At 37.5% G+C, this 24,151-nt stretch overlaps 1 protein-coding gene across 1 annotated transcript in view; it reads left to right on the top strand.

The window, feature by feature from the left end:
- LOC102850229 (60S ribosomal protein L12-like) overlaps nt 1–19,401 on the top strand; it is a 61,230-nt gene extending 41,829 nt beyond the window's left edge. The window contains exon 2 of the mRNA XM_006882122.1: nt 18,817–19,401. Coding sequence (XP_006882184.1) covers nt 18,817–19,401 — 585 coding nt within the window. The remainder of the gene's footprint in view (nt 1–18,816) is intronic.
- Nucleotides 19,402–24,151: the final 4,750 nt, after the last annotated feature.

Raw genomic sequence — 24,151 nt, 5'->3', positions numbered from 1 at the left:
TCATTGTGTCAAGCCATCTGATCTGAAAGTCTATCTCTCTTTTGCTGACCTATCCAAGTATAATTTTTTTTTAAAAACTGTAACAAAAAATATGCTGTATGTTTATGAGAATCTTGATTTCTTTATTTAAAGAATTAGGACTTAATTTCATTATTTATTCACATAGTATATCCTGGGACCTATACATGTGTGTACTATACATGTGTGTAAGTACTCATGATGTGTGAGGGGAAAATAATATATTTATATATGTTGTTGTTGTTGGTATGTGCCATCGAGTCGCTTGCGACTCATAGCAACCCTATGTACAACAGCCCTAAACTCTGCTCTGTCCAGTGCCAATCGCACTGTCTCCGACACTCCCATCCCAATTATCCCAGTCACTAAATCAATCCACCTCATAGAGGGCCTTTCCCTCCTGCGTGGTCCCTCCACCCTCCCAAGCATGATGACCTTCTCCAAGGACCAGTCTCTCCCTCACAACATGTCCAAAGTATGTTAGAAGGAGACTCAGAATCCTTGCCTTCGAGGAGCCACCCAGTTTAACCCTTTCCAGGATGAATCTTTTTGTTTTCCTAGCAGTCCATGGTATTCTCAATACTCTTCTCCAGCACCACAGCTCAAAGGCATTAATTCTCCTTCTATCCTCCTTGGTCATTGTCCAACTCTCTGATGCATAACAAGTGATCACAAAGACCATGGCCTGTATCAAATGCACCTTAGTCTCCAGAGAGACACCACTGCTCTTCGGTACTTTGGAGAGGTCCCTAACAGCAGACTTTCCCATGGCAATGCACCTTTTAATTTCCTGGCTACTGGTGCCAAGAGTGTTGACTATGGAGCCAAGCAAACTAAAGCTATGAACAATCTCAGTCTCTTCACCATCCATCCTGATGCTGCCAATTGGTCCAGTGGTGAGAATATTTGTCTCCTTGACATTGAGCCTCAATCCATACTGGAGGCTGCAGTCCTTGACTCTCTGCAGCAGGTGCTTCAGGTCCTCTTCAGTTTCAGCAAGCAGGGTTGTGTCATCTCATAACGCAGATTGTTGATAAACCATCCCCCAATCTTGACCCCACATTTCTCCTCATAGAGCCCAGCCTCCCAGATAATCTGTTCTGCATATAGGTTGAAAAGGTATGGAGATAGGATGCATTGCTGGCGTACGCCCTTCCCAATTTTGAACCATGCTGTGTTCCCTTGCTCTGTTCTTATGACTGCCTCCTGGTCCAAGTATAGGTTTCACATTAGAACTATCAAGTGTTCTGGGATTCCCATTCTTCTCAGAGTCAGCCATATTTAAAGGAAATTTATTTGATTCATGGTAATGCAAACAGTCGAACACAAGGTTTTCAAGGTGGTGAGTTTTCAGAAGCAGATCAAAAGACCTCTTTTCTAAGGGTTTGAGCTGTCAAAGAGTGGTAAATACTTCCTAAGCAACATGTTCTGGAACTTCTATGAACTTTGATAAATGACAATAGTTATAGAAGGCCTTCAGATCTTTTGTTCATAGGGTTGCTATGAGTCGTATTCAACTCGACGGCAATTAATAATAACAATCATGTCTTTAACTGTTTAAGATAGATAGATAGATAGATAGATAGATAGATAGATAGATAGATAGATAGATAGATAGATAATTGGATGGATGGATGGATGGATGGATGGATGGATGGATGGATGGATGGACAGACAGATAGATATTCCACCATCTTGGTGTCTGGCACACTATTTCCAAATATGATCCACAAAGAATAGCTTCTATTAATGAGATTCTATCATTTAAAATAAAATCTATAGCAAGATTTATTCTTAAAGAAAAGTCACAAAATATTTTTGAGGAATGATTGATAAATGTATTAGAACTAGTATCAGCACACACTCTTAAAGGAATCACTTTGAAAAGTCAAAACATCCATAACTTCTGCTATGTTAATAAAATTGGTCTCTCTGAAGGGATAGTGACAGACACTTTCAGAGCCCAGGGGTGCATTCTGACAGCTATAATTCAACAGTATCAGGCTAAAAGTGATCAACTGATTTGTCAAATAGAACTCATCCTGCTATAATTACTATGATTAAGGCATAAATTAGTGTAAGAAAAACAATTTACATTAGTTGGCAACAGTTGAAAAGGATTGAAGAATTATGGATAACAGCAGTAACTCTGAATGCCCCCATTAAAATCTACATTATGGCTTCCTTTACCCAATAAAATAGGAATGACTGGCTTTTGTATTTAAATTATTGCACAAAAGTGTTTCTAGGGTATTAGATACCAGCTGGTAATTGCCTTTTTTATTTCATTGCATGACATTGTTTAATTTTAACATAATACTCATGTTTTATGTAACCCTTTGCCATTAATATTTCACTCTTGCCCTCATCGGTCCTATAATTCTTATGTGAAAAATCTATTTACAAGCTTAGGGAACATTTAAGACCTTAGTGTATTAATCATTAATTTAGTACTACTTACATACTAAAGAATATAAATACAGTTATTAACTTACTGAATTCATTTTTAGTAACATAATACAATGTCTTAACTTTTTCTATTCGTCCTTTTGTGATTGCTTAAATTAATTACTCCAACTTCACACATATTATAAGGTGTCATGCAGTCTGTCATAAAAAGGGGAGCAGAGGGGTGAGATGGGCAGGGGTAAGGGGTTGTTTTATCATAGGATTGTACAATTTGATGACTGGAGGGAGGGGTGGGTAAAAGAAAGGGGAAAGAAACAGTTTGAAAAACAATGTATACAAAATTTATAAGTAAACCAGTATAAAATAATAATAATACAAAGAAAATCTATCTCTCTCTCTCTCTCTCTCTCTCACACACACACACACACACACACACCCTTTGTTGGTTTCCAAGAGTGGGAAGACCTAAGAAGTAAATCACTGACTATAACTACAGGGCAGATATGTATTAACTTGAGGGAGTTCTCATGGTATAGTCTCTAGTGAGCTGCAGTGCCAGCCTAAAGGATATACGTCTCTGATGGTTCAAATCCACCAGCAGCTCCACAGAAGAAAGATGAGCTATATTTCCCACATTTCCTTGAAAACCCATTGGAGGGTCAGCTATGAAATGGTTCCTACTCTATGAGTGATTATTAACTTATGTGAAGAAAAAGTCAATTTAAAATAAGGAGATCAGCAAAGAAAAGTAATTAAAACAAAAAGTAAGTTCAGGAAGAAGTAAAAAGCTAAAGCAACAGACTTAAATACTATAATGTAGGCAAACTTATAATAAAAATAACCACAAAATCACAAAGAGTAGTAAGCACACCAAAAAAGTGGATACATCTGTATATCTACAAGCTAAACAGGTATGGGAAGGAGAATAAGATTATACTCATAAATATATGTAGGCCTGAGAGAGGATATTTCTACACATGTTTTATTAACACATTATGCTCCAAAAGGATAGATCCATTAAAAATGGTTTTTATAATACATCTGTGTCACTGCAATACTTTAAAAATACTCCAAGATATCTTTCCAAATCATTGACATGTGGAAAGTTGGTGTGAAACATTTGAAAGAAATAAGGTACTGAGAGAAAAGACGAATAAAGAAAAGAATGAAGAAGAAAATATAGTGAAGCATACTATTCACCCACTTTTATGTCTAAGAAAGGATCATGACTCATGATTATGGATATAATTGCAGGTTTAGATTTTGCTGAGAGTTAGGCTACAGTCATTCATCAGTTCTGCCTGCTAAGTAATTTGTAAATGGAGAACTCCCTAGGAAAAAAGGGAAATCTTTAACTATGTGAAATTCCAGAATATTTTTCTGTTTTTGTATTGCCGGTCAGCTATGCACAAGGCTCCAAAATATTCTCACCACAAAGCTTATGCATTTAGCATAAGAAAATTTGTATAGGTTTGATCCCTCAAAAACAGAAAATTAAAGAAGTAATCTAATCTTTAATAAATAAATTTAAGAATTTCTTTCAAATGGCATAGGTTATAAAATCTTGATCGTGCTTATACAAAACCTAAACTTGGACCAAGAATCAGTCCTCAGAATAGAGGTCAAAATCAAGAATGGAATGTGTCAGGGATGCATCCTGTCCCCATACCTTTTCAATTTGTATACAGAACAGATCACTCGGGAAGCAGGGCTTTATGAGGAGGAGTGTGGCATCAAACTGGAGGAAGACTCATTACAACTTATGATCTGCAGATGACATAACCTCGCTTGCTGACACTGAAGAAAACCTGAGGCACTTGCTGCAAAAGTTCAATGAATGTAGTCTTTAATATGGATTGAAGTTCAATATCAAGAAAACAAAGATTCTCACCCACTGGGCCAATTGGCAACACCATACTAGATAGAGAAGAGATTGAGGTTGTTAGCTTGCTCGGATCCACAATCAACACTCTTAACACCAGCAGTCAGGAAATCAAGAGACGAACTGCGTTGGGAAAATCTGCTGTCATGGACCTCTCCAGAGGGCGGAAGAGCAATGATGTCAGTCTAGATACAAAGGCGTGCCTAATGCAGGCCATGGTTTTCTCAATTATTTATTATGCTTCAGAAAATCAGAACGACTTAGGATTACAGAAAAATAGATGCCTTCGTGTTCTGGTGCTGGAGTAGAGTCTTGAACATACCCTGGACTGCCGAGAAAACTAATCTGTCTTGAAGAGGGTGAAAGCAAGTCTTTCCTTGGAGGCTAGGATTTTTAAGCTCTGCCTCACTTAATTTGGCCAGGAGAGATCAGTCCTTGGAGAAGGACATCATGTTTTGAAGGGTGGACAGATAGCACAGGAGAGGGAGACTCCAGATGTGATAGATTGCTACAGGAACTGGGACAATGGGGGTTGGTGTGTTGCAGTTAGGGAGACTGGTTCAGGACAGGGAAGGGTTTAGAGCTTCTGTACATAGGGTCACTATGCATCACAGATGACTCAACCAATAACATTCTAAGGTAGGTTTGGAAGCAGGAGTGGAATCTACTTTCTAAACAACTTGCCTCCGTAAACTCTATAAACTTTGATAAATATCGATAGTTGTAGAGAGGCTTCAGGCCTTTTGTTCATAGGGTTACTATGAGTCATGCTCGACTCAAAGTCAACAACAACAAAAGATTGTTAATGTATTTATACTGTTGATTCATGTAATTATTATTATTTGTTGTTGTGGCTTGTGCCATTGAGTCACTTATGACTCATAGTGACCCTATGTACAATAGCTCTGAACCTGACTATCTTAAGCCGTTGTATTTGACACACTTACCCCATTACCTCACTCACATAGCCAATTCATCTCATCCAGGGTCTTCCTCTCTTCAGCTATCCACCCTCCCAAGTACGAATGATGTCCTTCTCCAAGGACTGGTCCCTCCTTGCAACCTACCCAAAGTATGTCAAAAGGAACTTCAAAATCCTTGCCTCCAAAGAGAAGCCTGGTTTCACCCTCTACAGGACAGTACAACTCAATTAAATTCTGCAAATTGATCTTAGAGTCATTTAAAAGTCACATTAATTAGATTGTGTTACAATTAACAATTAGTGTTTAGATTATTTGGAGTATATTAAGAAAAAAAATTCCAAAGATAGAATTACCTACTTAACTTTTGAATTTTCTTGTTTAATAATATTATAAAATGCCTATTAAAACATATTTTCTCAAGATCAAAACAAAAAACAATATTGTTTCTTTAATGTATCAGTTTAATTTCATTCTGAATAAAATAAATCTGCTTTTTTCATTATTAATTATAATGAACATTTACAGAGATTTTGGATTTCCATTCATTCATTGCTGTACTTTTCTCCCTATACCCCTACCCCCAGTTCACTCTTCTCTTTGAAAAAAAAATTCCTTCATTGGTATACAATCTCCCCGCACACCCCATACCCCCATCCCGAGTATACTCCACTCTGAAACCTTCATTCCAGACTCTTATGATAATCATAATGACCTATAATATACCCAAAAAAGTGGTTTAAGTGAAATAATGTATTATAAAGTTTATTGGTGCTATGTGTCCTTGAGTAGACTATACTTCATAGTGACCCTGTGAACATGTCTATGAAATTCTCCCTATCCTGAGCCGTTTCTGACATATTCAATCCCATCGTTAGAGCTACCATGTCAATCCGTCTTGCAGAAATTCTTCCTATCTTGTTCTGACCCCACACCTTTCCTAGCATGATATGTTTTTCCAAAGACTGGCCATTCCTGACAACATGCCCTAAATAAGTGAGAAAGTGTTATACTGCATTTGCTTCCAAAGAACCCTGGTATCCCTTTCTCTAAGACAGACCACTATATTGTTTTTGTATTCAATGTGATATTCCATATTCTTCTCTAGCAACACAACTCAGAGGTATCAACTTATCGTCTATCATCTGTAGTCAATGTCTAGCTTTCCGAGGCAAAGCAAGCAATTAAAAAGATTATGTCTTAGATCAGGTGCACCTTCGTGTTTAGGCTGAAATTGATGTTCTTTACCACTCTGGTAAGGTCCTTGACAGCAGATTTTTCCCATTGCAACTTATCTTTGGATTTCCTGACTTCAGGCACCAAGGGTGTTGATTGTGGATCAAGTAAGAAGAAATTACTGACAACGTCAATATTTTCTCCATCTATCATGTTGCTGCTTGTTGACCTGATGGTGAGGACTTTGTTTCCTTGACATTGTGATGCAATACATACTGAAGGCTATAGTGCTTGACCTTCTGTGGCAAGAACTTCAAATTTTCCTCATTTTCAGGGAGCAAGGTTGTATCATCAACAAAATGGAATTTGTTGATAAGCTTTCCTCCGAACTTGATATTACACTCTTCTTCCAGCTTCTTGAACGATTTGTTTAGCATATAGACTAGAACTCTATTGGGAAAGGATATATCTCTAATACATTCATTTTTTTATTTTGTATCATGTATGGTTCCCATGATCTGTTCAGACAGCAGCTTATTAGACTAGATGTAAGTGTTACATGAGCACAAGTGTTCTGGGATTCCAATTCTTCTCTATGTTAGTTATAATTTACACAATCAAATATAATTTATTCATTGCCAGTAAAACATAGACATCCTTGTGGTACACTCTGCTTAGCACTGATCTCTAGTTGCACAGCCTCTTCCAAATTTGGCTTGTATTTCTGGCAGTTCTCTGTTAATGTACTATTTGTGACATTTTTGGAAGATCTTCAGTAAGGTTTTTCTTGCATGTAATATTAATGATAGATATTGTTTGATAATTTCCACATTCCATTGGATCATCTTTATTTTGAGAATGAGAACAAATATGGATCTCTTCCAGTTAGTTCTCAAGATAGCTGTCCTCCACATTTATTGGCACCATCTGAAAGCTCAGGGCTGCATCTGTTATTTGGATAATGTCAATTTGTATTCCATCAACTCCTGGGGCCTTATTTTTTATCAATGCCTTCAGAGCATTGGACTTGGTTCTTGATCACATGCTATTTCCTGCACTTATTCTGTGTCAGCCAAATCATTTTGATGCCTTGACTCTGTGTATTCCTTCTATCTTCTTTTGCTGTTTCTTGGATCATTCAAGATTTTTCCCAAATATCTTGAGTTCATATCTTGAGTTGAATTTTGAATTTCAATTTTCTCAGCTTGAAAATTGAGAGTGAGTTTTCTTTTCTGATATTGACTCCAGCTTTTTGCACATACTTTTGACTTCTCCAGAGGCCTTTTGAAATCTTCTGTTCAACTCTTTTTTTTTAAATTTAGGTTGTTTTATTTTTCATTTCAATGAACATCTACAGAGATTTTGGGATTCCATTCATTCATTGTTGCACCCTTCTCCCCGCACAAACCCCTCCCCCTCCCCCCATTTGCTCCTCTCCTTGAAACGCGAAAGAAAAACTCCCTCATTGGTACACAATCCCCCCACCCCGCACCTCCCCAAACCCCACCCCCTAGCCCCAAATATAATCCACTCTACAACCCTCATTGCATACTCCTACGATAAAAATAATGCCCTAAAATATAATACTTTTAGACTATTCTCTCCCCTGTTCAACTCTTTTATTTCATCATCCTTCCCTTTGTTTTGGCATTTCGGGATTTTAATACCATTTTCAGTCTCTCCTGAAATCCATATTCTTTTTTCCTCCTTCTCTGTCTTTTAAATGACTTTTTGCTTTCTTCCTGAATGATATCCTTTATGTCATTCCACAGCAGATCTTGTCTTCGATCACTAATGTTCAATGTCTCAATCCTGTTATTGAGATGTTTTTAAATTCAGATAGGATAAATTTAAGGTCATATTTTAAATCTAATGGATTTTTATAAAGCTTAGTATAACAATTTAGATATACGATTTTTCAATATATCTAAATATGCAAACATTTCAAGACATCTAAGCAAATATCTGCAGTTGATACTTTGTAAATATATTCCTGATGGGTGAAGAAGAAATAAACCTGATGTTTTATTTCAATCAGTATGCACAAAAATGTCTGCATAATTTTTCAAATTCTTATTTATCATAGCATTATCTGAATCTAACATCTTCAACCTTTTCTCCATTTATCATAGTGTAGTCCTGTAGTCAGTCATGAGGATTTTTGTTTTCTCAATTTTGAGGTGTAAAGATGAAAACTGTCAAGGATTAATTTTACTGATATTCATAGTCGATGCCCATAGACGCAGGAAGCAAGAAATCAGATATTTTATTCAACTTGATAAATCTATGCAAAATTGATAGACAAGGAACATTTACTAGAATGCATCAAACAAAGGACAATAAGGAATACATCATACACTATGTTTATTATAATTGTTATGGAATAAATATGCATGAATGAGCTAAAACCACCAATGTTTTTTGTAAAACCTTCACTTATATAACAATTCTTTAAAAGGGGCAAGGGGTACAAGGACGTTAATTTGAGGGCTAGAATATTCCTCATTCATGGCATGATATTTTCTGTTACATTATATGGATGTGAAAGTTGAACATTGAATAAGGAAGATCAAAGAAGAATTGGTGCCTTTCAAGTATGGTGTCGGCAAATAATATTAAATTTATTATGGATTGCTAGAAGAAAAATAAAATCTATTTTGGAAAAAGTATATAGCCAGAATGTATCTTTGTAGAGTGACTTTATTTTAGACACTTTGGCCATATTTTCATGAGAGGCCAGTCACTGGAGAAAGATAGACTTGCAAAATAAAGGGTTAGTGATTGTTTTGAGGCTAAAATCACAGACGAGTAATTTGAAATTTTCCCTAGGGTGCTGGCAGATCAAAGGAAGCTGGCAACTCTATGATGGTAATATAGATTTTATTAAGCAGTTACCTACCGAAGCAATAGGGTGAGCAGTGGCAGGGCCAGACTCCATTCTTCATACTCCTGAGAGGGAGGCAAGATCTTTAAAAGTGGCATTTTGCAAGACCTTAGAGCTCCAAGGGCACCCTAGCAAGTATTATGTAATAGTGACTTAGTAAGTCATTAATATATCGACGTGCCTTCTGCAACCACAATAAAATATCCTCATAATTTATAAGCTCAATTGACTCGGGGAATTACAGAGTTTTCTGGGACTAAAACTAAGTGTAACAAGCTACAGAGAAGGATTGATGAAGTGTAAAGCACCTGGAATGAGGAGGGATGGGAAATGACTCATAGAATAATATAAATACTACAAACTGTTAGATAAGCTGAGTTTTAATTTATTTTTAAAATGTATTAGATATTATGACCTGCTGCCATTCAGCTGATTCTGATTCAAAAAGACCCTGTAGGAAAGGGTAGAATTGCCTCATAGGCCTTACAAAACTGTAATACTATGGAAACTGTAACACTATGGAACCAGACTGCCACATTTTTCTAGTGGGTTCCAATCTCTAATCTTTCCATTAGCAGCTTATGATTTCAATCTATATCATGTTGTGTTAGGATGCATCTAAAATTATTTTAATCTATACAGTGACTCTTCAGAAGAATGATGGCCGGGCTCTTTTTCTTTTCAAGAAGAAGAGTGAATTGGGGCAAGAGGGTGGGTAGGGAGAAAAGTGCAATCATGAATACTGGAAACCCTAAGTCTCTCTAAACTTTCATTAAAATTAATTTTTTATGAAAAAAAAAATATAGTCTCAGAAACCAGAGAAGGAATTAGAATCAACCTGACAGTAATTATCTTGAGTTTGATTTCTGTTAAGTCCATGAAACTCTTTGTCTCAGGGCATTAGTGTGATTTTTCAGAAACAATCACCATTCCATTGCTGTGGCTCTCACTTGAAGAATTCATTGAAAAGACTAATTTACTCTTCAAGTGAATACTGATGATGCTTACTTGGTCCCTGTTCCTGGATGATTTATCATTACACAGATAGATTTTATTGGAGCCCAATGTCCATTCTAGTGACACAGGTGGGGCAACCAATTAAATACCTGACACAAGCAAAAAGTAATGGCTTAAATCTAAGAAAAGTCTCCTTGAACCAAGGCCTGGCAATTGGCTTCTGAAGGTCACATTCATGAAAATCCTATGAAGTATACAATCCTACAGCTCAATGCAACTGCTTCTTCGTTTGGGTTTTCTTTTTCGTATTGTACTTCCAGGGAAAGCTCACAAGTTTGCTCTTCCTTTTAATCACTAGAAACAACTAAGGTTTGTGTATTATTAATAAAACTGACATTTTCAGTCCAATCTCAACCTTCAGCTCTCATTTCTTTCTCACCTAGTGATGGCAGAATTTAGTCTACTATGAACACAAAAATATATATGATACCTCCTTCTTCAAGTATGATGGTGAAAGTAGTGTGCTTGTGTGTATTACTCAGCACTGTGGTAGTAATTCTTTCCACTGAAATACTTTCTCTCATATTCAATACCTACAATTACTTTACATTTACCAAGAAAAACATCCAAACAAGACACTTCTTTGCAAGAATGAGAGTTTATTTACAGGTATAGTTTGTAGCCAATAAACATATATTTAGAGAGAAAAAGAATAAGAGGTTTTTATCCTTTTTGACTTATTTTATTGGTTTGCACACAATTATTCACATGAATTGTATTTTATACAATTACATTGATCTATGTGGCCAGGAGAGATTGATCCATCCTTGGTGAAGGACATCATGCTCGGAAGGGTGGAGGGACAGCACAGGAGAGTAAGACCCTGGGTGAGATGGATTGATACAGTGACTGGGACAATGAGGCTGGGCAATGGTGCTGAAATTAGTGAGACTGTCTCAGGACAGGATAGACTTCAGAGCTGTTCTACCTAGGGTCACACTAGATCACAGGTGACTTGATGGCAGATAACAACAACAATATGCCAAATATTATCCTTTACTTTTTTTTTTACTCTTTCTCATATACTTTTTTAAAAATAATTTTAATGAGCATTTGCAGAGATTTTGGATTTCCATTCATTCATTGCTGCACTTCTCTCCCTGCCCATCCCTCCCCCCGCCCCCCAATTTGCTCCTCTCTTTCAAATGTAAAAGAAACACTCCTTCCCTGGTACACAAGTCCCCATCAAATCTTTCTTCCTGCATCACCATTCCATCACTCACTAACCTATTCTAGTGATTCACCCTTCTTCTTTTCCACTTTTCATTTTGAAAATTTATACGTATCTTGCTCAGTTATTCATCTATTTTTACAATGATGGTCTTATGGAACATTTATCTTTATGAGACTGAGTTATTTCACTCAGCATAATGCTTTCTAGACTCTTCCATGATACATACCATTTTACAAAATCATTGCTCCTTAGTGATTTTTGGTATTCCTGTGTGTGTGTGTGTGTGTGTGTGTGTGTAAATAAAAGCACACATACATCTAACTGGTTCCGCATCTCTCTTGTTGTTTTTGTTGTTAGGTGTCATCTAGTCCAGTATTATTCATAGCAACCCTATCAACAACAAATATGAACCCAGTTCTCTCCTGTGCCATCTTCACAATTCCAGACACAGTAGAACCCATTGCAGCAGTCATCCTATCAATCCACCTGATTGTGGGTCTTCCTCTTCTAGGCTTACCCTCCAACCTTTCTACCCTCATGTCCATCTCCAAGATAAAACCCTTCTAGCAACATGCCTGATGTGTGTGAGATGAAGCCTGATTATCCTTGCCTCAAAAGAACATTCTGGCTTCACCCACTCCAAGACATACATGTTCATTCTCTTGGTCATCCATGGGATGTTTGGTGCTCTTCTTCAACACCACAGCTCAAAAGCATCAATTCTTCTGTCATCCTTATATATTGTCTAGCTCTCAGATGTATTGTAAGTAATTAGAAAGACCATGGTCTGTATCAGATGCACCATAGCCCTCAAACTGATATCATTACTCCTCAATAATTTGGAGAGATCCTTAATTTCTGTTTTCACTAGTGTAATATATCTACTATTTCCTGACTGCTGGTACCAAGAGTGTTAATTGTGGATCTAAGTAAGCTGAAGTTGTTGACAGTTTTAATCATTTCTCTATCCACCATGATGTTGCCTTTCAGTCCAGTGGTAAGAATCTTTGTTTTCTTGACACTGAGATACAATCCATATTGAAGGCTGCATTCCTTGATCTGCAATAAATGCTTCAAATCATTTTCACTTTTGGCAAGCAAGGTTGTGCCATCTACATAAAGCAGGTTACTGATTAATCTCTTTCTGATCCTGATGCTACATTCCTCTGCATAGAGTCCAGCTTCTCAAATAATTTGCTTAGCATACAGATTGAATAAGTATGGAGAGAGAATACAACCTTGATGTACTCCTTAATTTTAAACATGTAGTGTTCCCTTGCTCTGTTCACACATCAGCCTCTTGGTCTATGTATAGGTTCTGTATGAGAACAATAAAGTGCTCTGGAATTCCCATTCTTCTCAATGTTAACTATAACTTGTGATCCATACAGTAATATGCCATTGTATAGTCAATAAAGCATAAACAGATATTCTTCTGGTATCCTTTACTTTCAGCCACAATCCATCTCACTTCAGCAATGATATTCTTGGTGCCACTGCCTCTTCTGAATTCTGCTTCACTTCTGACAGTTTCCTATCCATGTACTGTCCTAGCCACCATTGAATGATCTTTAGCAGCATTTTGCTTGCATATGATATTAATGATACTGTTCAATAGTTTCCATATTCTGTTGAATTGCTTTTCTTGAAAACTAGAACAAATATAGACCTCTTCTAATCCATTAATCAGACAGCTGTCCTTCAAATTTTGTGCCATAGATTGGTAAGCACATCTAAGGTTGTATCTGTTAATTGAAACAACTCAATTGGTATCTCATCCATTCCTGGGCCTTATTTTTTTGCCAGTGCCTTCAATGCTGCTTTTACTTCCTCCTTCATTTCAATTGTCTCTTCAGCGCTTATAAACTTCTTGAAATTTTTAAGTGTCAGTGTTTGCTTCTTTCAAAAGTTCAAACCAAGATAACTTGGATTCAGAAGGGTTCTAAAGGAACAAAATCTTAAGGATTAATTTTCTGAATTCCCTTCCATATTTAGCTAGTCGTAAAGGTGTTTTAAGTCTTCTATAGTAACAAGAACATTGTTAATTCAAGGCATGAAATGACTTGAAATGTTGCTGCTGAAATTGAAATGGAATACTCAAAATAAAACCATCTTTGGATCACATGCTTGTGAAAGATAAGGTTCTGGGTGATTAGCTATCTGATACTTTTCTACAATCTTGTCAGACAGAGAGGTACTAGGAAGCTGGTTGTTGGCCATATACTCTCATTAGACAAAGTGGTCGAAGAAAAGGATGAGCTCAAGTCTTCAAATATGAAGGATCTTATAAAAGCCCTAAAAGTAGCCATCTTTGCTCTAAAAGAAAACTTTCCTTCTTGATATATAACGAGAAAAATAACACCTAACCCACTTCCACGGAGTCATTTCCAACCTTTTCAGAATCATATAGGACAACATAAAACTTTTCCATAAGAATTTTGATGTGTTAACCTTTATAGAAGTGTGCTCTCAAGAAGCAGCTGATAAACTCAAACCTTTGGCCTTAGGTAAGCAGCAAAATGTCTAATCTACTATACCATGAAAACCAAACCCAGAATTACCCTTGCAGACAGTTGTCGCCTTACTTTGAGTGTGGGAATTTTGGCATCACACATACACATATTAATTAATTATATAGAGAGAAATTAAGATATATGGTACATATATAGATTATATATTTGGAAGCAGGAGTGGCATCCACTTCCTAAATAATATGCCTCTGGAAACTCTATGAACTTTGATAAATGATCATAGTTGCAGAAAGGCTTTGGGTTTTTTGTTCATAGGGTCACTATGAATCTTGCTTGACTTGAAGGCAATCAACAACAACAATATATACTATATATATCTATATCTATCTATCTATCTATCTATCTATCTATCTATCTATCTAAGATTTGGTATCTTTTCCAAAATGAGAGTCTAAGAGTTGATGGAATACCAATTGACATACTCCAACAAACAGATGCTGCCCTGGATGTGCTCACTAGGTTGTAACAAGAAATCTGAAGGACAACTACCTAGCTAACTGACTAGAAAAGGAGATTCATATTTATTCTCATTTAAAAAAAAGTGACCTGCCAGAGTGTGGAAATTATCAAACAATATCACTAATAACACACACTAATAAAATCCTGCTGAAGACTGATTACCCAGAAATGACTGGAATAATACACCGACAGAGAACTACTAGAAGGGTTTAGAAGAGGCTATGGCACTAGAGACATTATTGCCAATGTCAGATGGATCTTGGCAGAAAGCAGAGTACCAGAATATCTACCTGTGTTTCATTTACAATGCAAAGGCATTTGACTGTGTGGATCACAACAAATGTGGTTAACCTTGAGCAAAATGGGAATCTCAAAACACTTGATCATGCTTATGCAAAACCTACACTTGGACCAGGAAGCAGTCCTCAGAACAGAGCAAGGAAACACTGTATGGTTCAAAATTATGAAAGGAGTATATCAGGGATGCATCCTGTCTCCATACCTTTTCTATTTGTATGCAAAACAGATCACTGGGGACCCTGATGGGCTTTATGAGGAAGAATGTGGAAGACTCGTTAGCATCTTGTGTTATACAGATGACACAATCTCCTTGCTGAAACTGAGGAGGACCTGAAGCACTTGCTGCAGAAGGTCAAGGATTGCAGCTTTAAATATGGATTGAAGCTCAACATCAAGAAAATAAAGATTCTCCCCCCTGGGCCAATTGGCAGCACCATGATAGATGGAGAAGACATTGAGGTTGTTAACAATTATAGCTTGCTTGGCTCCATAATCAACTCTTGGCACCAGCAGTAAGAAAAACACAAAAAAAATTATATTGGGAAAATGTGATGTCAGGGATCTCTCCAGAGTACTGAAAAGCAACAATATCAGTCTAGAGACTATGGTGTGCCTAATCTAGACCATGGTCTTTGCCATTACTTGCTATACATCAGAAATCTGGAAAATGACTAAAGATGACAAAAGAAGAATTGATGCCTTCAAGTTGTGGTGCTGGAGAAGAGTCCTGAACATACCTTGAACCACAGAGAAAACAAATAAATCTTCCCTAGAGAGAGTGAACCCAAGTTTCTCCTTGAAGCTAGCATTTTGAAGCTCTGTTGCCCAGACATTGGCCACATTGCCAGGAGGGGCCGATTGTTGGAGAAGGACATCATGCTTGGAAGGGTGGAGGGACAGCACAGGAGAGGAAGATGAGATGGATTAATACAGGAACTGGGGAAATGGGATTGGATGTGTCAGAATCACGGAGACTGACTCAGGACAGGTAGTCTTCAGAGCTTCTATACATAGAGTCTCTATGGGTTGCAGGGGACTCAAGAGCACATAGCAACAACAACAACATTGCATTACAAAGGCAAAAAAGTTCATTCATTCACACATGCATTCAATTTATTGAGAGTTGACCAGGATTTGAGATCCAAATTGGCCTTCATAAGAAGAAGAGCAATTATTTGAAATTAAACAAGAGGAGAAAGAGGGAATGACAATTACCCAAGCAGGTAATTTGCAACTTCTTGTTCTTGTTGCTGTTGATTGTCTTAGAGACTAGCAGGATTTATAGCAACCCTATGAACAAAAAGCCTGAAGACTTTCTGTGACTATGGTCATTTATCAAAGTTCATAGATTTTCCAGAGGCATGTTGTTTAGGAAGTGGATGCCATTCTTGCTTTTTAGCTTGTTCTTTAAAAAAATTGCTCTGTTGAGAATACACACATACAACAATCCAGACCCATGTGTTACTTAATTCACTTAAATGAATTCAATTTAGTACCTGATTATCTTATTGAAGTTGTGCATTCATTCTCCTCTCCCTTTTGTTTTTCTTTCATTAACATAAATTCATGATTTCTTAAGGTTCCTAAATAATTTTCATTTAAATAGGCTGTTTAAAATATCAAAGTGTATGCTTGATGGAATCTCAACAAGAAAGCTTCACAATGCAATCACAAGATATTTTTAAGAAAAATGAAATGTTCTTTTTTTGATATTGTATAATATCAAATAAATATATTACATAAGCACAATATTAAAAAGTTTTTTCACAATACAATAACAAATTAAATTGGGGAAAATGAATTAAATTGAAGGCTAAAATTACCTAAATTTGCTTAAAATCAAGCATTTCAGGTACTTTCAATTAATTATTGTCAAGAAAGAGCTTTAAGACTGAAAACCATTGGCTTTAAAAATATACTCTGAATTTTATAAAAGCCCTCTGAGGAACAACTGCAAGAAAGCATTTGTGAGGTTCAATTGTTGTGTTATACATTGTGATACATTGTGCAAGGACATCCAGAGACATTGGTTATTTATTCATCACCATCTAGAACACAAAACTAATTCTCTGTGTATTGTTATGCTTTATATTTTTGTTTAGCTAAGACCGGAAAGAATAAAACACACTGCAATTTTTTTTGTATGCTGCAGAAGGGAATTTTTAATATTCACTCAGCATCATGTGGTTCTTCAGATGCCTGAGTTATACCAGTATGTGAGGAGGGAAAAAAATCACCTTATGCCTCTGGCAAGTGAATGACAAAGAGAAAATTGCTTCTTCCTCCAAAGGGAAAAACCACAGAATTATAGTATCTAAAACTCTAGGAGGCCACTAAAATGGTTTTCTTATCATAGGGTGACTAAGGCTTCATATTTTAAGGAAAACATATCTATTAGGACCACTCATCTCATAGAGATGTCTCAAATTCTAACTTTAATAAATAGCTGTGACTAAAAACTCCAGGGTTTGTCACTGCACCTCTGTCTTCTATAAGCTTTAGTATCTACTTGTCATTTCCTATCCAGGCAGGAGTCTAGTTAGGAACATACACTCAGGACTATAAGTCTCACATCCTGGCTCCAGAAATATTAGCTAGAACATTCCTGTGTCTTAGTTTCCCATCTGCCAATGGGAGGTAATGTGCTTTCCACAGAAGGCTGCGGAGATTTAAGTCAGAACAGGTCCTCGCACATAAGGAATGTTAATAACTTTGATATTATTAATAAGAATTACTACTAATACTTATTATTAATATTTTTTTCTTTCTAATAATTCATCATAAACTTCCTGGTAACAACTTTCACATTCTTGTATTTATGTTAAATCATCTCTCAAATAATAAAGTCAGACTTTTTTTCTTTATCCCTTTCAAGTTCAGTGCATGTAGTGGGTACTTAGCAAAACAAGTACACTTGTATCTCGAAATCTCACTATGTTTTGGAAAAAAATTGGGGAAATATGTTTTGTGTAGAGAGAGGCAGATTAATTCTAAAGCAAACTATAAATTGTAACAAATAACATTATTTAAATCAGTGATGAGATGAACGTAACTTCAAACGCCAGTAGTCCCAGGTTGGCAGTTGACAGAGAAAAGAAAAAATTAGGGGGAAGATAAAATGTTGCACTTTTATTTCTTTAAATTTCTACTTGGCTTCAGGTTCAGTGAAAGGGGGACTTAAAAGTTGAAAAGTTGCATTGACACATTTTAAGCAGAAAATAATCTGGTATTCTGCTGAAAAGAAAAATTGAGTGGAATTGATGAACTGTTTCAAAGAACTTTTGAGGCAACTTTTCCAAATCTCTGTAAAATACTAGGGTCATGGATAATTGTGAATATATTTTCCTTTTAGGCTAAAACATATAAAGCCAGGATACATAAGTAATGCATATGGCTAAGCGCTCAACTACTACAAGCTGAGTTTTCATGATTTAGCCTATTTATCAGGCCGAGTGCTGCTAAAAAAGACTGCACATCTCCAGCAGTTCGAATCTACCTGATGACAGTCTCCTCTTAAGCTACTAACAACTTTGGGAACTCACTGGAGGGTCAGTTTTGAGTCAGAACCAACTTGAGGGCAATGAGTTGAGCCAGGGAAAAGATAGGTAGTTTGAACTCACCAAAAGGCTCCTCAGATGATGGTTCCCGTGGTCTGCTTCAAAAGATTGCAGCATTGAAAACCTCATGGAGCCAGCTCTGCTTTGCACATATGACTTGGAAAGGACTCAACAACCACAGGATTACCTAATAGATCTGTTTGTCATCTACTAGATGTAAACCCAAGCATTGATCTTAAATCTCCTTGGTTTCAAGCACATTACATCAAGTACATAAAGAAATCGTTTTGGTACTACTTTACTTTTATTGTATTATTTTACGTGTACCGTCAAATCAGATCTGACTCGTACAGGAGGAGATTGCCCCCTCCTTCTCCAGCAGAGCATCTGGTGGATTTGAACTATGTACCTCTGGGATTGCAATGTAGCGTCTTGCCACTAGGCCACCAGAGCTCCCTTCCCTTGGTACTACTTTAAAAATGCATCTAGCTTTCGGCTTTCGGCTCGAGGAGGCCTGGGTGTAACTTTCTTCGGTCGTCCCGCATCCGGGTTCATCCGACACCAGCCGCCTCCGCCATGCCGCCCAAGTTCGACCCCAACGAGATTAAAGTCATGTACCTGAGGTGTACCGGTGGGGAAGTCGGTGCCACTTCCGCTCTGGCCCCCAAGATCGGCCCCCTGGGTCTGTCTCCAAAAAAGGTTGGTGATGACATTGCCAAGCCCACCGGTGACTGGAAGGGACTAAGGATTACAGTGAAACTGACGGTTCAGAACAGACAGGCCCAGACTGAAGTGGTGCCTTCTGCCTCTGCCCTGATCATCAAAGCCCTAAAGGAACCACCCAGAGACAGAAAGAAGCAGAAAAATATTAAGCACAGTGGAAATATCACTTTTGATGAGATTGTTGGCATTGCCCGGCAGATGCGGCACCGGTCTTTAGCCAGAGAACTCTCTGGAACTATTAAAGAGATCCTGGGAACTGCCCAATCTGTGGGCTGCAATGTTGATGGCCGTCACCCTCATGACATCATAGAAGACATCAACAGTGGTGCTGTGGAATTCCCAGCTAGCTAAGGAACTACAGATGAAAATATTTCAATAAAGGATTATTTGTTAACCAATGGAAAAAAAAATGCATCTAGTGCACAGCCAACATCGTCACTCTGACCCACATCACTTCCATCTCTCCTTGGATGACTCATTAGTTTTGGAGTCGGTTCTATCTTTGTGTCTCTTTTCCATAAAACCATCTCTTAATGAAAACTCCTTGGAACCAAGTCAGAACTGATTTTCCCACAGGTTTTGGGAAGCTGTGAATCACATTGCTGGATGTCACCCTTTCTCATACAAAGCAGCTGGTGGGCTAGAATTTTGGTGTTAGCAGTACAACTCTAGGGACTATGGACCAGAACTCAGAGAGGTCCTATTAAAATGTAAATAAATCATGGCTCTCCTTTCTCAGAAATCTTCCCACCTCATCTTCTTCACTCCCCCTCACATAAATCCTAGATTATGTAAATAGGGTATAAGGCTCTACAAGAAAGTTCCGGTGGCTTCGTGATAACAAATTTCACTGTCAACCCAAGGGTATGTGATTCAAATTCACCAGCTTCTCTGTGGGAGAAAGGCAGACAATTTCCTCCTGTGCAATTTACTGCCTCTGAAAACCTGCTGGAGAGACAGCTATGAACCAATTTCTATGCCACAGTACTCAACAACAACATCAAGGTTGTACAGAACTGCTGCCTGGGCCTCTCCGCCCATCTCCTATACTCTCCCCATCACACATACAGAAAGCTCCAGCCAGACTGCCATCCTCGTTCTGCTGACACCAGATTAACATGGTAAGCAAAAGAGCTGCCGTTCCATCTGTCTGAAACACTTTGTCTCGTATTGTATGTTTCGTTATCTCCAGCTCTGAAAGTTCCTTTTCAAATACACTCTTTGCTAGGAAACCCCCATCATCATCTTAAACACTTTCACAACTTCTTATATTCCCAATCTTTTCCTATTCCATTTATACTATCTAATACACTTTATAGACATGATAGATAGATAGATAGATAATAGATAGTTGAGAGATAATAGATGATAGAAGATAGATGATAGATAGATAGATAGATGATAGAGATAAGCAGCTAGACATACATCACGTAGAATTATTCTCATTTTTAATGAGACAGAACCATATATCTTTTCTCCATGTCCTCAGATCATAGCAGTATAAAACTGACTTTAATAGCATGTATTTTATTATTTCTACCACTATATCCTTAAGCTTAAATAATCTTCTCAATTTAAGTTTAATTAATTTTATTATATACCAAAATTAATCCTCTCCTGTGAGACCTGTTTGAGAGACTGAACTCTATAAAATAAGGATTCCTTGCCCTCCTGCTTCACATTGGGTTCAGTGAGTGGAGTCACTGGAAGGAGGCGAACAGGTAGGCCGGGAGAGGTTGAAGTATTTATTGGCCTATGAGTTGCCCCACTCTCAGCTTAGTTCTGACAGTCGTTGCTGCATCTTTAGGTACTTCTGACCTAAGAATTGCAGCAGCCTCTGCTGTCTCATCCCAGAGATCCCCTTCCGGTTCTCTGCACCTTGAACACACTACTGTAAGTAGCTTTATGAAACTATTACTTCTAGCTGTTGTGACATTGATTCAAATTCATTGGCAACCCCATGTGTGACAGAGCAGAACTATGCCCTAGTGTTTTCAATGGATGATATTTGAAGTAGATCACCTAGTCTTTCTCCTGATGCACTACTGAGTGGACTCAAGAACCTAGCTGTTAAGTTCGCAACTAAATGCATCAACCACTTGCACTACCTAGTGACTCCTAAATTATTTCTAGATAAGCAGTTGTGAGTATAACACGTGCTTTTGGTTGGGGACCAGATTCAGATACAGATGCATCTATCCACCATCAGTTTCAAATTTAATTCTTAGATGATGGCAGAAGTGGCCATGCACCTCATATAAAGAGAAGCCAGCAGCCAATCTTTCAAAATACAATTATGTGTTCAAAGACAAGAGGTTTTCTTCACAAAGGACTATACATAAATAATTTTTAAAAACCTACCAGTCAGCCCTAAATAAGCAAGCACTCAGCAACATACTATGATTCCTATTCTCTTTATGTTTTTTTCCCACACAAGCTTCAATAGAATAGAATTTGCCATTCTCTTACGTAAAGTCTGTTTAAGCAAAAGATAAAATAGAGAAATAGTGTCCTGATGTTTACAGTATCATTATTTTGTCTCTAAAATGTGTATCTTTGAATAGCAACTGTGAACACCAAAGCTATTTTCACTGGATTTTTTTTTTTCTTTTCAAGCAACTCCTTCAATGTTTTATTCTCTCTGTTGTTCATTTCTCTTTCTCAGTGGGAAATCCCCAGTGCCACTTCTCTTAAACAAATAATTTACTTTGAGTGTGCTGTCAGAACTCTTATCATCTGTGGATTGAAACCCACACCCACCATTAATCAACTTGATTTAAACTTCCCATCACTGTCTTTCCTTCTTTATTCCCTCATTGTTTTTTTTTTTCTCTAATCTTCCTCTGCTAGCTGCCTCATTTCCTTTTAACTATTCATGGGTCTAGTATTTAGTGTGTGTTTAGTTGTATTGTGTGTAGTTAAGTTTTTTGTTTGTTTGTTTGTTTGTTTGTTTTAGCCACACAGTGTGACATCCCTACTAATAAGACAGTTCCTTAAACCCTTGTTAGCTGAGATACTAGCCCTGTAAACAGAAACATGATGGGCCAGTAGAATGCAATTCTCAGCCCCTAGAATGACTTGTTTCCATTTCTGTGGGAGATGAAGGTAATTAGAACACTTATTAAAGTTACTAGCAGTTGCTCTAATTACACCCAGCCAATAAAAAATACTGAAATACTAACACTGCTTGAGACTAGATTATTGATCTCTGATACCAAAGCAGTTGGTGGGGAGGTGGGGGGGGGAAGGGAGGAGGAAGTGGAAAAGGAGAAAACACACACACACACAGACAGAGACTGAGAGAGAGGGGAGACATCTTGAGAAAGACTGGGAGTGTTTAAATATACCATCCATTTTCCCCCTCTAAAAACTAATATGTATTTGGAAGGGCTGATAATGTGAATGCATAGCTTAGTACCATTTAAAAGCACACATCTGAGAATATAGTGTAAAACCAACAAATACAGTCTGCAAAAGGATCAGCTAATGAGACATGTGGGCACAGGGCCTTAAGCGTCTCTCTGAAAGTTCCAGAAGGAGTGAGAAGATCACAACCCCAAACCGCCCCAGAGTGAAAAGCATATAAAGAACCTGTGGCCCAGCCCCGTGGTGCCTCTAGAGCCAGCAAGAAGTCAGTTTATTCATTGGGAACATCTGCAGTCCCAAGTCACAATTCCTCAATTAGTCCAGTTTCTGCTTTCACTTCAGCAACATAAATTTCAGAAGCCTCTGGTTTCTTCAACAATCCAACAAGGTTTACCTCTGAACAGTTTATAAGTCAGTTTCTTTTTAATTATCTGTAAAAGTCCAGTAAAACCTTTGGCCTTGGCCTTTATTTCAAGGCTCCTTCAGTCACACCTTGCCACAGTATCTCCAAAGCAATGCCACAGTATCTCCACAATCATCACCAGGGTCTAACCCTCACAAGGATCTTGTACTCATCAGGGTCTTGCTCCAGTCTTCCTGTCTCAGTGGGATAAGCACTCTCTTTCTATTATCCTAGTCCACAGATGTTGATGATTTGCAAGACCACGTGTCTGTAGTTAAGGTAGCTGGAAACCAGAGGGGGCTAAGATAATAGCTTAAAAAGTCAACATTAGGCTAACACTGCACAATCTATCAAAATGCACAATACATTTTTTAGCTGAATCATGCAGTAAAACAAAGTAAATTATTTCTTAATACCTGAGTGTTTAACAAGATCACAATATATGATCCAAAGTTCTAGTGTTTTATAGTTCAAACTTTGATAAAAAGATTAGTCCTTTATGTCCATGGAAGAAATGCATAACAAAGAATATTTGCACAAAAAGATTTAGTTAGTCTCTGTCTTAATCATGCAATCTGTTAAAAAAATTACTACTAGATGACCAGATTACTAGGGAGCTCTAGTGGCCTAGTGGCAAGAAGCTGCACTGTAATCCCAATGACACGCAGTTTGAGGCCACCAGCTGCTCCACAGGAGAAGGATGGGCAATCTCCTCTCATGCGATTTACTGCCTTTGAAAACCGACTGGAGGGTCATCTATGAGTTGGTTCCATCTCTACAGTACAGAACAAAAACAGCAACAAAACGACTTATAATTCTAAGATATCAGAGAATATCTAACTCAGTGAGACAGAGAACTTCAAGTAAAAATATGTTCCATTTAACCAGTGATATCATATTGCTTATTAATTTCTGTGTATAATTTGTAATTCTCATATCTAACCAAACCCAGTTGCCCTTATCCATTGCCTTAGAATGGACAGAGTAAGCCTAAAGAACTTAGTAGATGGCTCCAAAAGGTTAGCTGCAAATATATTTACAGAAACAAATTATCCACTGTTCTAAAATGGAGCAGCTAGTAAGTTTTAAAGTACAATTTTTGTTTTTTAGTCAGTGGTAGAATGTCTCGACCACAATGCCACTAAAGCTCAATCCACTTGTCCTGTGTCTTCCTAATATTACTACATTGCAGAACTACTGATACACTACACTACAGAGCTACATAGGAATCTCAACTGGCCTAGTGGTTAGAACTTTGCTGGCACCCTATCGTATTTAGTTCAAATCTACCCACTGTTCCACAGGAGAATGGGCAATTTCATCCATAAAACT

Source organism: Elephantulus edwardii, unplaced genomic scaffold, assembly GCF_000299155.1.
Source record: "Elephantulus edwardii isolate Elephantulus edwardi_28Jun2011 unplaced genomic scaffold, EleEdw1.0 scaffold00017, whole genome shotgun sequence".
Lineage (NCBI taxonomy): Eukaryota > Metazoa > Chordata > Mammalia > Macroscelidea > Macroscelididae > Elephantulus > Elephantulus edwardii.
The sequence above is the reverse complement of the archived record's forward strand: the minus strand, read 5'-3'. Positions and strand labels throughout refer to the sequence as shown.